General features: G+C 38.3%; 1 protein-coding gene across 2 annotated transcripts in view; it reads right to left on the bottom strand.

Annotated features, from left to right (window-relative positions):
- pik3c2b (phosphatidylinositol-4-phosphate 3-kinase, catalytic subunit type 2 beta) overlaps window positions 1-9051 on the bottom strand; it is a 52225-nt gene extending 43174 nt beyond the window's left edge. The window contains exons 1-4 of one of the 2 annotated variants that reach the window (XM_067388178.1): window positions 8810-9051; window positions 2321-3170; window positions 2070-2170; window positions 1808-1968 (exon numbers count right to left, since the gene is read on the bottom strand). In XM_067388178.1, coding sequence (XP_067244279.1) covers window positions 1808-1968; window positions 2070-2170; window positions 2321-3085 — 1027 coding nt within the window. In that variant the 5' untranslated portion in view covers window positions 3086-3170; window positions 8810-9051. Of the gene's footprint in view, window positions 1-1807; window positions 1969-2069; window positions 2171-2320; window positions 3171-8423; window positions 8531-8809 lie in introns of those variants that run through there. The other variant, XM_067388179.1, reaches the window with a different exon arrangement.
- Window positions 9052-14685: the final 5634 nt, after the last annotated feature.

Below are 14685 nucleotides of genomic sequence, written 5' to 3'. Positions count from 1 at the left end.
GTTGCAAAGTTACTCATAGTTAGGCTTAGAATGTCTAAAGTGGACAACTGAAATAAAGTGTTTTTAATAATAAAGTAATTTTATAATATATTTTTATAATTCACTTTATTTTTATTCATTATTTTAATAATTAAATGACATAATTTAATAATTAAATGTAATAAAATTATTGTTCTATATTATTTTGCATGTATGATTTTGTTGCGTTTTTTCAGGCACCAAGGGAAGCACTTCCTAATTGCGTTGTACATTGTAATCTAGAATAGAAAGACCTTATTGCCATTATACAAATTAAAACGTACTAAAATCAAAGTAGATTTAGGAACCACAGCATAATGTATAATATGAAGGATTGATATTCATTGGAAAGATATTCTTTAACTGTCTGACTGAGCAGACAGTGTAAATATATCACTACCCAACCCTTGAGCTATGCTTTACAGGCCCAAGAAAACATTTCCTTGCCCTATGAACTATTTTGAGTTGACCTGCATCATTTTTAACAACATTTAACAGATTTCACAGCTGCTTACGACACAAAAGGAGACCCATGCGAGAATGGCACCACAGACAACATTCATCATAAACTGGCAGGCAGCCATGATAAAGGGCATCTGTGAAGCAAATCATGCAAGAACTAGAAAAAAAAAAAAAAAAAGATAAACAAGTGCATTGAATAAGTGAGAGTGAAAACATGTTCATGACATATTTCTTGGGCCCCTCTCTAATCTCACCATATGAGGCCATATCGGTGTGTGTGTGTGTATATGTGTGTATGAAAGAGTTTGTGAGAGTTCCTCCAAGGCGGGTGAATGAAAAGCTGCCTCTTAATTGAGTACACAAAACAGATGGCTGGCAGAACGCCCATTCAGTGTAATGCTATTAAGAGAATTCAGAGTTTAGAGCAGTCTTTCCAATGAGGTACTGTGGCCCCGTTCAAAAGTTTTAGGATGTGGAACAGAAAAAACAGCTTTACAATTTTAACCAAGCTCAACAGAGTAGATGCAGAATATATACAATTATTATGATCTGAATTGTTAGAATGTAAATAAGGTCAAGTACACACTGTAAAGTTTCAGGAGTGACAACCGCATTTAAATGCCAAAATTATCGTTCCCTGTGTATGGAACACTACTCTCTCCCGGGACTGCGATGATTAATGGGAAATCCGTAGCAACTTGCTGGCGTCTCACGTGTTTTGTCACTGTAAGATTTCTTTATTCAGAATAGCGGATACCAAAGACTCATCTGTTTCAGCAATTTTAACTAAAACAGTCGATGAAGGAGTCGTGTTTTGCTTATGATTGGAAAGGCTGCCTCACAAAGTGAGCTCTTGCAGTGTTGCCATATCCACTTATTAAAAACGTTTTTGGTCTTGTTTAAGCTTGGCTCATAAAGCGATCAAGTTTATTCAAGTTATTCAAGGTTGTGATATTTTGGAAACCCTTAGAGTCATTTCAGTTTATTGTAAGTTTATTCTTGTTCACCATTTTTCTAGTAAGATCTGGCAACACAAATGAGTCAAGGCTCGTACCACTCTCCCTGTGATTTTTTTGCATTGCACATTAAGAAGAGAAACATTTTTTAAAATATGACATGAACTAGTTAATTTCGGTTCCATACACACTGGATATTATTGTAGATGTGGTTATCACTACCTGCATTTTTCAGGAGTTAATTTGGTTGTCACTCCAGTAAATTACTGAACTGTGTGTGAACAGAACAGGATTAAGCACTAAAAGGTGAATTGACAACTGGATTTATTTGCAGTGTTGATGTGGCTAAATGAATACACTTAAGTTCTTACCATCACAAGAGAAAGTGTGCGGTTCTCTGAAGTGGTAACTGTAAACTGTGACCTTTATGCTGACCCCTAGGCCCTGCTGCAGTTCATCTTGCGCCACGCATGGGCTCCAAACAAAACCCGCATTTTTTGAGTAGTCATTGCATGGGTATGCTGATCGTAGCCTGATGAAAACAGTAAAGGGTGTACATAAATTGAATTAATATTCTAAACAAACAAATATTGTATACAAACTGGAAGTCAAATATACAACGTAGTAACTCACAGGTCAAGTACATGACAGAAGGCCGCCACTTCTTCATCCCTCTCTTCAGACACCTGAAAGAGCTCGTAACCAAAGCCATTTGGTCTAGAACCCAGAGATACCTAAAAGGGTTTAAAGATTTTTTTTTTTTTTAAATAAATATTCCTTCATCTAAAAGTAAAAATGATAAACATCTCAAAATACCATAAAATGTAAAAAAAAAAAAAAGAAAACCTTCCAGGAAATCAAAAAAACAAAAAACAAATGCTCACCGGATCAACTGATACTCTGCGCTGGCTTCTAGTGCTCTTCTGCCCCGGAATATAGGTGCGGGGAGGAACTTGAGGAGGAAGGGTGTTACTGCGAGCTACTGCCTTCCCTGATTTGTCCCCATTTACTCTCCGGCTTCTATTAGGTGACAGAAAATCCCCATTTAGCTTGCTCAGGGAGTCATTGAGGTTGTCATAGTTCAGAGCATCTCCGGGCGAAAGCTTTGGCTGGTCCACCTCAGGAGTGAACAAGTTGACATCCCGTGGGGCTGAGCTTCGATGAACAATAAATGGATCATTCTGGGGGATAGGATTCCTGGGCGGTACCGGTGGTGGAGGCTCATCTAGGGATGGCAGCCCTTTTGACAGCAGTTGCGATGTTCCTTCAAATTCACTTTCCCATTCGTCCAGGATGTAACGAGGCTCCTTACTAAATCCGTGAGACTCACCGCTGGAGCGTGATAGGTTCGACACTCCGGGATGAACATGGTTAAGCATGGGGTCAGATCCGGACACACCTTGCTGCAAATTATTCCAAGGGGGACTGGGAACACGTCTTGGCAGGGTGGGTTCGCTCCTTGAGGGCGATGACTTAGTGGAGTCAGGGGGTAGCGTATTTGCTGGGCTTTTGTCCTGCCGGTGGCGGGCGAGGGCGTCATACTCCATCTGCAGGGCCTCTGCCAAGACCAGCTCCTTTTGGCTGAGGCCGAGAGATTCCAGACAACCCCAGCGCTGCTCCCGGTCATTCTGAGTCTGCGCCGCAGACATGTTCCTGTAGGGGGTGCTGCAGTGCACAAGGAACGCAGAAAGGGGCTTGACGGCACTACGAGTTGCACAACCGGTTCATTAGGCTCTGTTAGGAGATAAGAGTGAAAGAATAAGAAGCATGCCATTGATATTTGTCACTCAGAGATTGCAACATCTGGAGCCAGTATAAAAGTTTGTCATCAACCTTCCACGAAGAGATGTTGGTCAGAACCAGACTAGCAACTAAAACATCCTGTTGACTCTCAAATCAATAATTTCAAATAGCTGGATATATTATCAGCAATATCACTCAGAGGAATTGGCACTCAGGATACAAAATAAGTCGAAATCAGTCTTTTTTCCAACTTATTGGCTTAAAAAAAATATATATTGGCCATTGGCAGTATTTAGGTTGCCCATTATAGCAAACTCAACAAGAAGAATGATTTGAGGTCATTTAGGGATGCAACAGTATTCAAAATAAATATAATTCTATACCATTGTCTAAATAAAAAAAAAAAAAAAAAAACTTAAAATTTTAAAATGCTACAAGTGAATTTAAACCACAACATTATAATGTACAGTACGAAAAATGGATATTCATTTTGAGATTTGCTAAAGATGACTTAAATTTACTTAAATGACTAAGGCCATGTCCACACTAATACGTTTTCGTTTCGACACTGTCGAGGAAAGGCACTGAGTTTTTTTAAATGGACCGACAAAGTTTCAAAGAGCCGGAAAGTAAAACGCCTAGTGGGAATGACGCAGGTTGAAGCTTTACTCATGCGCAGTAGGGGGATGTAAGCGTTTTCATACGTTTCAGTGTGGATGAGCAACTTTTGGAAAACGTTTAAAAATGATATTGTGGACGCGGAGCATTTATAGACGAAAACTCAGTTTTCAAATATATCCGGATTAGTGTAGACGTAGCCTAAATGAATGACAAAGACAGAACCATTTAACTAATGAGCTTCTTAAAACCACATATGGACCAAAGTGCCACATGTTCAGTCCCAGATGTGAGATGAGTTTAAAGAAGCTCACATGTGTGACTGACTTTGATAGTCTTCAGCTCTGATCATCTGTCTTTTATTGTCTTTGCTTGCTCAGCAAAAGACAGAGCCAAGCTGATCTCTCACTCTTTCAGCACAGTCATCAGTGCAGCACAGGTTCTTCTGCAGCACAACAGTTCCTCCGTATTGGGGGGGGGGGGGTAAGCTGTTCTCTCTCCTGCATGGAGACTGATGTGCCATATTAAGAGGCCTGTTCCTGTGGTGTCACAGCTGGACAGATGCTAAACTTTGAATTTAGATCGACCCGAAGACCTGCTGAGTGCCGCTAAAATGGATTTAGTGTTCGATCAGCCTTACAACATGTAGCGTGACACAGCTGCTGCCCCATAGAGACGCAGAACCATTGGGTTTAATGGTCATCTAGTCCTGCATTATGGTAAACGGGCTCAGATGGGAAAGTAAGGTCAAACAACTGTTTTTCCAAAAGGATGATAATAGTTACAACATGAATAAATTGTAGAGTTATCCTAGATCCCAAAGTGGTTAAAAGTATACCACTTTGTGTAAAATTATATGGGTTTTAACTCGGGGTTCAACTAAAAGGTTTAAAATGATAATTCCCATAAAAATGAAACTTCTGTCATCATTTATGCACCAAAATGTCAATCCAAACCTGTATGTCTGTTTCTTTAGCAGAACACAAGAGATAATTTGAAGAATGTTTTCACTGTTGTCCATATTATGGTCAATGAGCTCTAAAACAACACCACGGGACACCATTAAAGGGTTAGTTCACCCAAAAATGAAATTTCTGTCATTAAGTACTCATCCTCATGTTGTTCATCTTCGTAACACAAATTAACATATTTGATGAAATCCAAGAGGTTTTTTATCCTCCATAGAAAGCAACAAAACTACCACATTTATGGTCCAGAAAAGTAGTAAAAACATCATTAAAATAGTCAACGTGACTACAGTGGTTTATCATTTACGTTGCAGCAATTCCAGGTTCTATGTTAGAACACCGGCTCAGTACACGCATGTGATGTGCTGATCAGTTGGCATTCTGATGTAGAACCTGGATGCGCTGCAATGTAAATAGCATAGGAGAATGATGGGGAGAGACGAATTTGTTGAATAAAGTCGTTATTCGTTTTGTTTTTTCGCACAAAAAGTATTATCATCGCTTCATAACAGTGTTGAACCACTGTAGTCACTTTGACTATTTTAATGTTTTTACTAATTTTTTTCGGACCTTGATTGTGGTTGTAAGTTGTAAGGGTTTGGATTGGAATGGCATGAAAGTGAGGATATGAAGACAATTTTCATTTTTGGGTGAACTATCCCTTCAAGTTCATCACCATTTGTGACCTGTTGTTTCCTTCATAACGTGACAACAGTGGCAGGGGGTCCGTTTCGCCACCCACAAACACAACTGTAGGAAATTCTCAGAAGAGTGGCACCAGAACAAAAAACTGAAGAGGAAGCAGAAAGGCATCTGTTTGACAGACATTCCTGCACCCTTCCATTGCTGCACATTTTGACCCCATTTTGCATCCCAAAAACGCAAAAACCAGTGTGCCTCTGGTCATCTGAGGACGTTCATCTGAATAAATAAGGTAAAACAAACAAAATGATATCCCAGATCAACAGAGGAGAAGGCGGCAGCGGCAGCGGCCTCACGGTGACGCGTTTTAGGCCTTCCGTCAGCAAATCATCCAGTAAATCGTTTCATTTCTGCTGAACTGTGTACATAAATATGGAGATCAGGGTAAACAGAAAGGACTCAGCACATTACACCATTTCAAACCAGGTGTGATGTGAAAAGTTAACAGCAAGTCATCTTTCTGTCCACACTGAAAGTGAAAATTTTGCTTGATGCCACATTTGATGCCGCAGAAATACAAACTCAGCGGTAGGGTTGTCAAAAGTACAGACTTCAGTACTGGAATGTTAAAAATGTGACAACACCAGCATTTTCCCCTATCATTTTAAGTGCCGTTCAGTGGATTCTTAAACACCTCTGATTGGCCATTGTGTTGACACACTCAACAGATATGTCTGTGATTGTCTACAATGATCAGCTTCAAAAACATGTTGTAAATAGACGTGTGTGTCACGCAAGCGGTGAAAGGTGTCAAAGATATCTATTTACAACATGTTTTAGAAGCTATGCTCATTGTAGCCAATCACAAACATATCCGTTGAGCACATGAACACAATGGCCAATCAGAGGCGTTTAAGAACAGCACTCAAAGTGCTAGGGGGAAATGCTGGTACAGTCACTTGTTTTAAATTTCAGTACCAACTTGGTACCAAAGTTGGTACTTATGACAACCCTACTCAGCAGACAACATAATGGCCTGTTGTTTGACATGTTGCGAATACAAATTGTTAGGACAAACATTCAGATTAACATGGAAAATATGTTTAGTTAGGACACTGTGTTGGTCAGTCAAGCATATAAACACTTGTGTACAAACACATCTGGTTTTTCGGAAGTGTTTTTGCGCAACATTATCAAGCACCAACAGATGGACTGCACAAATATAAGTGTATCTCCTTCTAGATGGCCTTTTAGGGGCTCCGCTTCATTCCCAGAAGCTCCGGCCTCCCGTGGGCTTCCTATGCAGTCTCATGACTGAGCTTTGGCCGGAGGGGTGCAGCAAGACAGGAGGGGTGGCAAGGAGGGTGGATCTGCATTGTTCCACAGGGACCCCAGGCCAGCCAGATACAGGCCCCCGGAATCAATCCCCTGCTGGGATATAATCCCATTCAATCAGGGGTGGCTCCCAGATTGGTTGAACAAAGGACAGGGAGGAGTGAGGGCAGCCGCGTCACGTGAGGCAGGGCCAACTCAGACACGTTCACACGGCTCTGAGAGCCAAAGACAAAGAGACCGCTGTCATCCCTGTCCCCCATATACACCCCTCCCCCAACACACCCACCCATCAACAAATATCACACGGCTCCCTTCATGCCTAGGGTGTTCGCTTATGCTAGTTCCAGCTGATCAGGGCTTGTGCGCCGTATGCTGAAGTCTTCCATCATCAATACGCCTCTCTTCCTGTGGCGTTCCCACCCTAATATTGCTTCAAAGACCTCTGGGCTAGCTGACTCGACTCTGATCTGACAGGCAGATGGTGGCGAGCTTGTCCACATTCAGCCAATGAGGAAACATTAAGCCTCTTCTTTGGCATATCCGGTGGGCAAGTCAGAAGAAAATCAGCACTGACATTTGACAAATACAAATTCTTCAAATAAAGTAAAACTAACCATTAACACCAGACAGCCAATTTAGAAAAATGGAAACAGTTTTGATGAAAAGGCCAAACTCACAAACCGCAAATCCCACAGGAAGGCGACTCAAACAAACACATGGCACGTCTAACCTGTTGCGAAGATGACGTCTGGCCAAGAACGTCTTTAGTACACAGTTCTATGTAGTTTAAGCAGATTTTTGAGCTGATAAAATATTAAGTGTTGCTTTTTTTACCCCCTGTCTGACTGGTCTTAGGTGCGCGGGTGGCTTCAGAGATACAATACGTGATATTTTGCACACTGATAGACCTGAAACAGGTAAATGTCCGAGACTAATTCCTGATTGTAGTGTTGATTTGAAGAACGCAGACTATGATCATGCAGAGGACATATAAACCTGGAAGAAAACATAAGGTCTTAATCAAAGATGTGTAGCATTTCTCTCTCATAGTCACAAAGCACTACAAAACATCAATGCAATTCTTGTTCGGCCAACGTGCCATGGTTATTCAGAAAACATACTGAATTTTGAATATGAAGTTTTTCACAGACTAAACCCAAATTGTGGTTACAGTGTCATTTGCATGCACTTTTACGCATCTAAATGCTGTATGGCAGTATGAACACCTTTCCTGTGCTTTGAGCATTTTGCGTCAATCACTATAATTAATGCAAATATTTTGCTGTAAAATTCAGGTTAAATAATAGCCTATATATCTCTTGTAAATGTAAATAATGTTAAAAGTAATTTCTAAATACATTCACTTCTTAATTTTCTGATTTATAATACAGTACTTTGTTATACATTTGTTTTAGATTTGAAGTTACCTTGTGTGACATTAAATATTTTGTCTTTTTTAAAGACACTTTAACTATAACTTAATGTCATGAAGATACATTTAAATAAGCCATGCAATATCAATGATATTGCACTTATAAAATAAATAATTTAGAAAAAACAGACACCATTATGCTCATTTCTGTTTACAGCACCCTCATCCAACAGTTTACAAATGATTAAATCTCTACTAAATGAGGTCTTTAAAATATAACAAACCCAACAACAAAAACAGTAATCTTACCTAACCAACAACGTTTCCTCTGAGCCACTGATAGATGAAATGTCTATCAAAACAAATTGTCCTACTGAATAAACGTCTCTTTTGAATATAAATCTATCTGAGCTCAGAAGCTCAAACTTGTCAAGTTGATAGAGAGTCGTTTTTGAAACAGAAACCAGCGATAATAGGAGTAAAACAGCGGCGGTCAAACGCCTCTGGATGTTCCGTGCAGCTATTAAATGTTATCGCGCCAGAGTGTTTCGTTCTCAGGTCGGGAGAAGCTCGTACCAAACGAAAGATTTTAAGAAAATTTACAGCCACTGCGCAAAAACATCTGGTCGTATATAAACAAGAAGCGTTTGTAACAGCGCTCTTCGTGATAGTGAATGAAAGAGCACATCACATACCGTGTGCATGGCCTCTTGAGCGCCTGTGTCATAGTCCTCCTCGTTTATTATCAGTCTCAATCGTTGTTCTTTGATAGATCGTGATCAGGCGGCCGTTTCCGGTGTCCAGTGGCAAAAGATCGTGTATTGATCAGGGCCAAGTGACGGGCGCGTCTCTGTTAGTCCATATGAGACGCACGCTCTCCCTCGGTTTGTCTGACCGGGTGTGATTGGCGACTTCGCACTGAGGATTTCTGCTTCAAAGCTCACTCACATCGCCCAGTTCTCATTGGAGAATGTGTAACGACAGATTTAGGGTGAGAGCAACAATAGCAGACTCTAGTGGACAACATGGTTAACTGCATACCATGATGCCTGACATAAAGCACTGCAGTAGAACGTAACTTATTCTTTATACTAAAACCGAAAAGGTGTGTAACAATACTTGAAAAGGAAGAAATAATATAAACATATTAGGCCTAACTTAAATATGGCGCAAACTATTCCTATCTATCTATCTATATATATTCCTAATCTATATAAGAAAGCAAAATATGAGGCCTACTTAAACAAGATTAAACAAAATGGGAAAAGCAGCTAAATTAATCCCTAAATACATTTTTGTGAAGGTATATCAGAAATATTAAAAGTAAAAAAACATTACTTATCTGTATTAAAAAAATACATATACAAGAAAGGTCTCAAGTCGAGCACAAACGGTACACTTTGATAGACAACACTACAAACAGAAGAAATAAAGCTCCAAGACCCCTTAGCTAGCTGGTCAGAAAAACTACCTAAGCTTGACATGATTAACCCTAAAAATAGTACACATATTGGATTAAATCCCTAAATCTGGGGTTCTCGACTCTGGCCATTGAGGACCACTTTCCTGCAGAGTTTAGCTCCAACCTTGTTCAAACTCACCTGCTTATAATTTTCTAGTAATCCTGAAGACCTTTATTAGCTTGTTCAGGTGTGTTTGATTAGGGTTGGAGCAAAACTCTGTGGAGTTGAGAATAACATAAATAGACAAATCCTGACCAAATAGGCTACGCTCCGTGAAAAATGCTAGAAACCAGAAAATGATATATTCTGCGAACACTATACAATAGATAATGTGACTTTCTTGTAAAATATAAAATCCTCAAATACAAATGCAAGTCGTATTTTCTTTAGTAAGAATGTAATGGTGTACGTTTTCTCAAATGAAATTGTGGCGCCATCTTGTGGTAAGAGCACTTTGTCAACGCCAGAGATTGCTCAAACCCTTAAAGGGTTAGTTCACCCAAAAATGAAAATTCTGTCATTTATTACTCACCCTCATGACGTTCCACACCCGTAAGACCTTCATTAATCTTCGGATCACAAATTAATATATTTTAGTTCAAATCCGATGGCTCCGTGAGGCCTTCATAGGGAGTAATGTCACTTCCTCTGTCAAGATCCATAAAGTAAAACACATTTAAATCAGTTCATGTGAGTACAGTTGTTCAATATTAATATTATAAACCGACGAGAATATTTTTGGTGCGACAAAAAAACAAAATAACGACTTATTTAGTGATAACCGATTTCAAAACACTGCTTTAGGAAGCATCGGAGCATAAATGAATCAGTGTATCGAATCATGAATCGGATCACGGTTCAAACCCACCAAACGGCTGAAATCACGTGACTTTGGCGCTCCGAACTGCGAATTCGATACACTGATTCATTTGTGCTCCGATGCTTCCTGAAGCATTGTTTTGAAATCGACCATCACTAAAAAAGTCGTTATTTTTTTTTTTTTTTGGCGCACCAAAAATATTCTCGTTGCTTTATAATATTAATATTAAACCACTGTACGCACATGAACTGATTTAGATGTGTTTTTAGTACGTTACCTTTATGGATCTTGACAGAGGAAGTGACATTACTATGAAGGCCTCACGGAGCCATCGGATTTGAACTAAAATATCTTAATTTGTGTTCCGAAGATTAATGAAGGTCTTACGGGTGTGGAACGGCATGAGGGTAAGTAATAAATGACAGAATTTTCATTTTTGGGTGAACTAACCCTTTAAAGTCACCATGAAATCAAAATTTCCCATTCTTTTTTAATGGAATTGTGCAGTGTGATTTATCCGTGCACATCATTACTGTTTTTTAATTCATGTGCCCTCAAAATTTTTAATCAAAATCGCTTCCCCTCCCTCTTGCAGCAACATCTTTTGTCTGATGATGCGTTTACTGGCGTAAGGGCGGTACAACCTGTCACTCACATGAGATCACAGCAATAGCAAACAACAACTATCCAATCAGTTCCCGATGGAAAAAAATCAAGTCCCGTCCTACACTTTTTTTTTTTCTGAGAACCTTTTTTCACTCGGATATACTTCCAAATAGTGAAATAAGATCATAACTTCCGTTTCAATCCGACTTCGATCAGTTTGTCAGCAGTGTTATTATAAATAGTTTTTTTTTTAATTGAAATCACATAGGTTTATATTAAAGGTGCCCTAGAATAAAAAAAATTATTTATATTGGCATAGTTGAATAACAAGAGTTCAGTACATGGAAAAGACATACACTGAGTCTCAAACTCCATTGTTTCCTCCTTCTTATATAAATCTCATTTGTTTAAAAGACCTCCAAAGAACAGGCGAATCTCAACATAACACCGACTGTTGCGTAACAGTCGGGGTGTACGCCCCCAATATTTGCATATGCCAGCCCATGATTGAGGCATTACACAAGGGCAAAACGTCTGGATGTGCACAGCTGAATCATCAAACTAGGTAAGCAAGCAAGGAAAACAGCGAAAAATGGCAGATGGAGCAATAATAACTGACATGATCCATGATATCATGATATTTTTAGTGATATTTATTTATGTCTTTCTAAATGTTTCATTAGCATGTTGCAAATGTACTGTTAAATGTGGTTAAAGTTACCATAATTTATTACTGTATTCACGGAGACAAGAGCCATCATTATTTTCATTATTAAACACTTGCTGTCCCAGACACGTCAGGTTCCACCTCACTCCCTTACCCACGCACTCAATCACCAGCTTACTGATCACCGCCACCTGAAGCTCATCAGCACCGCATTCAGCACCAGCATAAAGACACCACACTTACACACACTCACTGTCCGGTCTCGTTTGCACTACCTCAAATGTATGCTTACCTTAAGGATTCCCAACGCTATAGCTACCTGCTCCAGATGTCTCCTCCAGCTCCCTTGTCTCCTGTTCCTCGTGTGTACTTACCTGCCTGTGTGTGTGAGTGTCTCCGTCAGCTCCTTCCATCATCAGCATCTGCAAGACAGAATCAGGACAGTATTATATTCTCTTCATCTCTCATCTTCCCATTATCTGCTTATCATCACCCAGTGCTCTGCTTATTGTGAAATAAACTTACCTGGATTGTTATTATCTCTGCCTCCGTGTCTCTGTTGTAACACTTGCAGTCTGTATAATTCATAAACACAATTTCATTCTTTATAAATCTCTCCAACAGTGTAGCATTAGCCATTAGCCATGGATCACAGCCTCAAATTCATTCAGAATCAAATGTAAACATCCAAATAAATACAATACTCACATAATCCGACACCTGCATGCAGTATGCATGACGAACACTTTGTAAAGATCCATTTGAGGGTTATATTAGCTGTGTGACCTTTTGTTTATGCACTGTTCAAGGCAAGCGCGAGCTCCGGGGGCGGAAAGCGCGCAATTTAAAGGGGCCGCAACATTAATCAGCGCATTTCTAATTATGCCCCAAAATAGGCAGTTAAAAAAATTTATTTAAAAAAATCTATGGGGTATTTTGAGCTGAAACTTCAGACATATTCAGGGGACACCTTAGACTTATATTACATCTTGTAAAAAAAACATTCGATGGCACCTTTAAAAAAAGTAAGTTGATAGGCTAGTAAAACTAAGACTGAATTAAAAATAAAGCTAAACAGAAATATTAAAAAACAAATAAAAATGACAAATGCACCTAAAATTACTAAAACTGAAGATAAAATTAAAAATGATAAAAAATAAAAGGTAATATTATTTATACTACACAAATATACTAAGATAACACGGTTTGCTATTTCACATGTGTCTGATTCTTTAGATGGCTGAAACAGCTGTTTAAACATATTGATAACAGAAAATGGTAATTAATTGCAATGGTGAGTAATCGTTGCTACACTTACACTTAGTTTACTCAGAAAATAAAAGACAAAAAAATAAAATTTCCCCTAAAAGTGCTGTGGTGGTGTTGTACCTACAGTTTTCCTTTCAGATGCTAATGGAATTTTGATACAGTCCTGTACTTTGGTACTGAATAATTACCATATGCCAATACCACGGTAAGTGTCCACAAAACATACCGTTGTACCAGGCCAAAACCATGTACTATTTTAGTGGTTTAAGCAAAATAAAAATGACCGTGAGTTTTAGTTGTGATGTACTGCTCTTTGTGACCACTAGAGGCAGCATATGTGCACCCACAAGAGTACACGTGTGCAGTCAGTGCACACATCAGCAACTGCAGGGAAGTTTGACCTGTACATTGTGTGACCTTGACATAAGCTTCGTTCAAACATTGACAGCAGGGTACTGAGCGCTTTTACTTTGTATTCCGAGCATCACAGAGAAGTTTGTCAGTGCTTGGTAAATCTGTATGTAATGAGGGAACAGCAGTGCAGGCCTTTGTCTTCAAGGTTTAGTATGCAGGATTGACTTTTGCAAACTGAAGAGCCTGGAACAAACTGTTGGCTGCATGTGAGATTAGATTTACCAGCTTTCAGTATATTTGTCCAATGGACTTTAAAATCCTTAGAGACATTTTGTGTGCATAATTCTTTAAATAACATTGTTTTGTGAGCTGCATGTATTTTTTGAAGGGCCACAGGCATTTGAAGTATCATTTATCATTAAGAGTAGTGTTTTAAATTACCATAGGCCTGCCACAGTGTGTCTCCGTTACTCCTCAATATGTAGCTGTATCTTTACAATTAAAATCATGAAACGGATATTGCAATAGTCTTTTGTGTAAAAAAAAAAAAAAAAAAGTGTTTATGTAAAACATCGTGAGCAGATCATATCTTATAGTTGTCATACTATGTATATTTGTTTATATTTGTACATTTCTGATGCTTATAATTCTGAGTCATTCCACGAAACCGGTACGATTTAAGTCCCTCTGACCTTTTTCGGTGTAATTTATCTATTGGGTCACCAAAATAAATATTTTAAAAGCTTTTTGTATTAATTAAAATGTCTACTTTAATAATGTTTAAAAAAAAATGTATCTTTATCTTAGAAATATATATATATATATATATATATATATATATATATATATATATATATATATATATATATATATATATATATATATATATAATATTTTATTTTTATTTTTATTTATTTATTTATTTATTTCAGTTGACACCGCCTATTTTGTCATGTCCCTCAAGGCCTTCTATGAAAGTGTACTTTGGGATATGAATAATAAAATGATTTAAAAAAAAAAAAAAAAGACCATGCATTTTGCCATTCACATAAATATCCATCTGTACTTTTTTGCTGGTAATGTTTTTTTTTTTTTCTATAAGTAAATTCATGATTATTCTTTAAAATCACATTATTTATTTCCATACCTCAGTAACCCCTCAACCCAGTTACACAAACCATTCTCCCCCTATAAAAATAATGAGCTGATACTTATGTGACATCATTAATAGGAAGTGACATCATAGAAGTCTTCTGAACGACATAAATTATAACATGTAAACTAAATTATGTTGTGAAATTGTGTAGACTCAACCCTGTTACATCAATTAAAACTATTACTTGTGAAAATGATCTTTATTATTTCAACATTATTCATGATTTCTTAATATCA

This window comes from Chanodichthys erythropterus, chromosome 6 (genome assembly GCF_024489055.1).
Source record: "Chanodichthys erythropterus isolate Z2021 chromosome 6, ASM2448905v1, whole genome shotgun sequence".
In the NCBI taxonomy this organism is placed as follows: Eukaryota; Metazoa; Chordata; class Actinopteri; order Cypriniformes; family Xenocyprididae; genus Chanodichthys; species Chanodichthys erythropterus.
The sequence above is the reverse complement of the archived record's forward strand: the minus strand, read 5'-3'. Positions and strand labels throughout refer to the sequence as shown.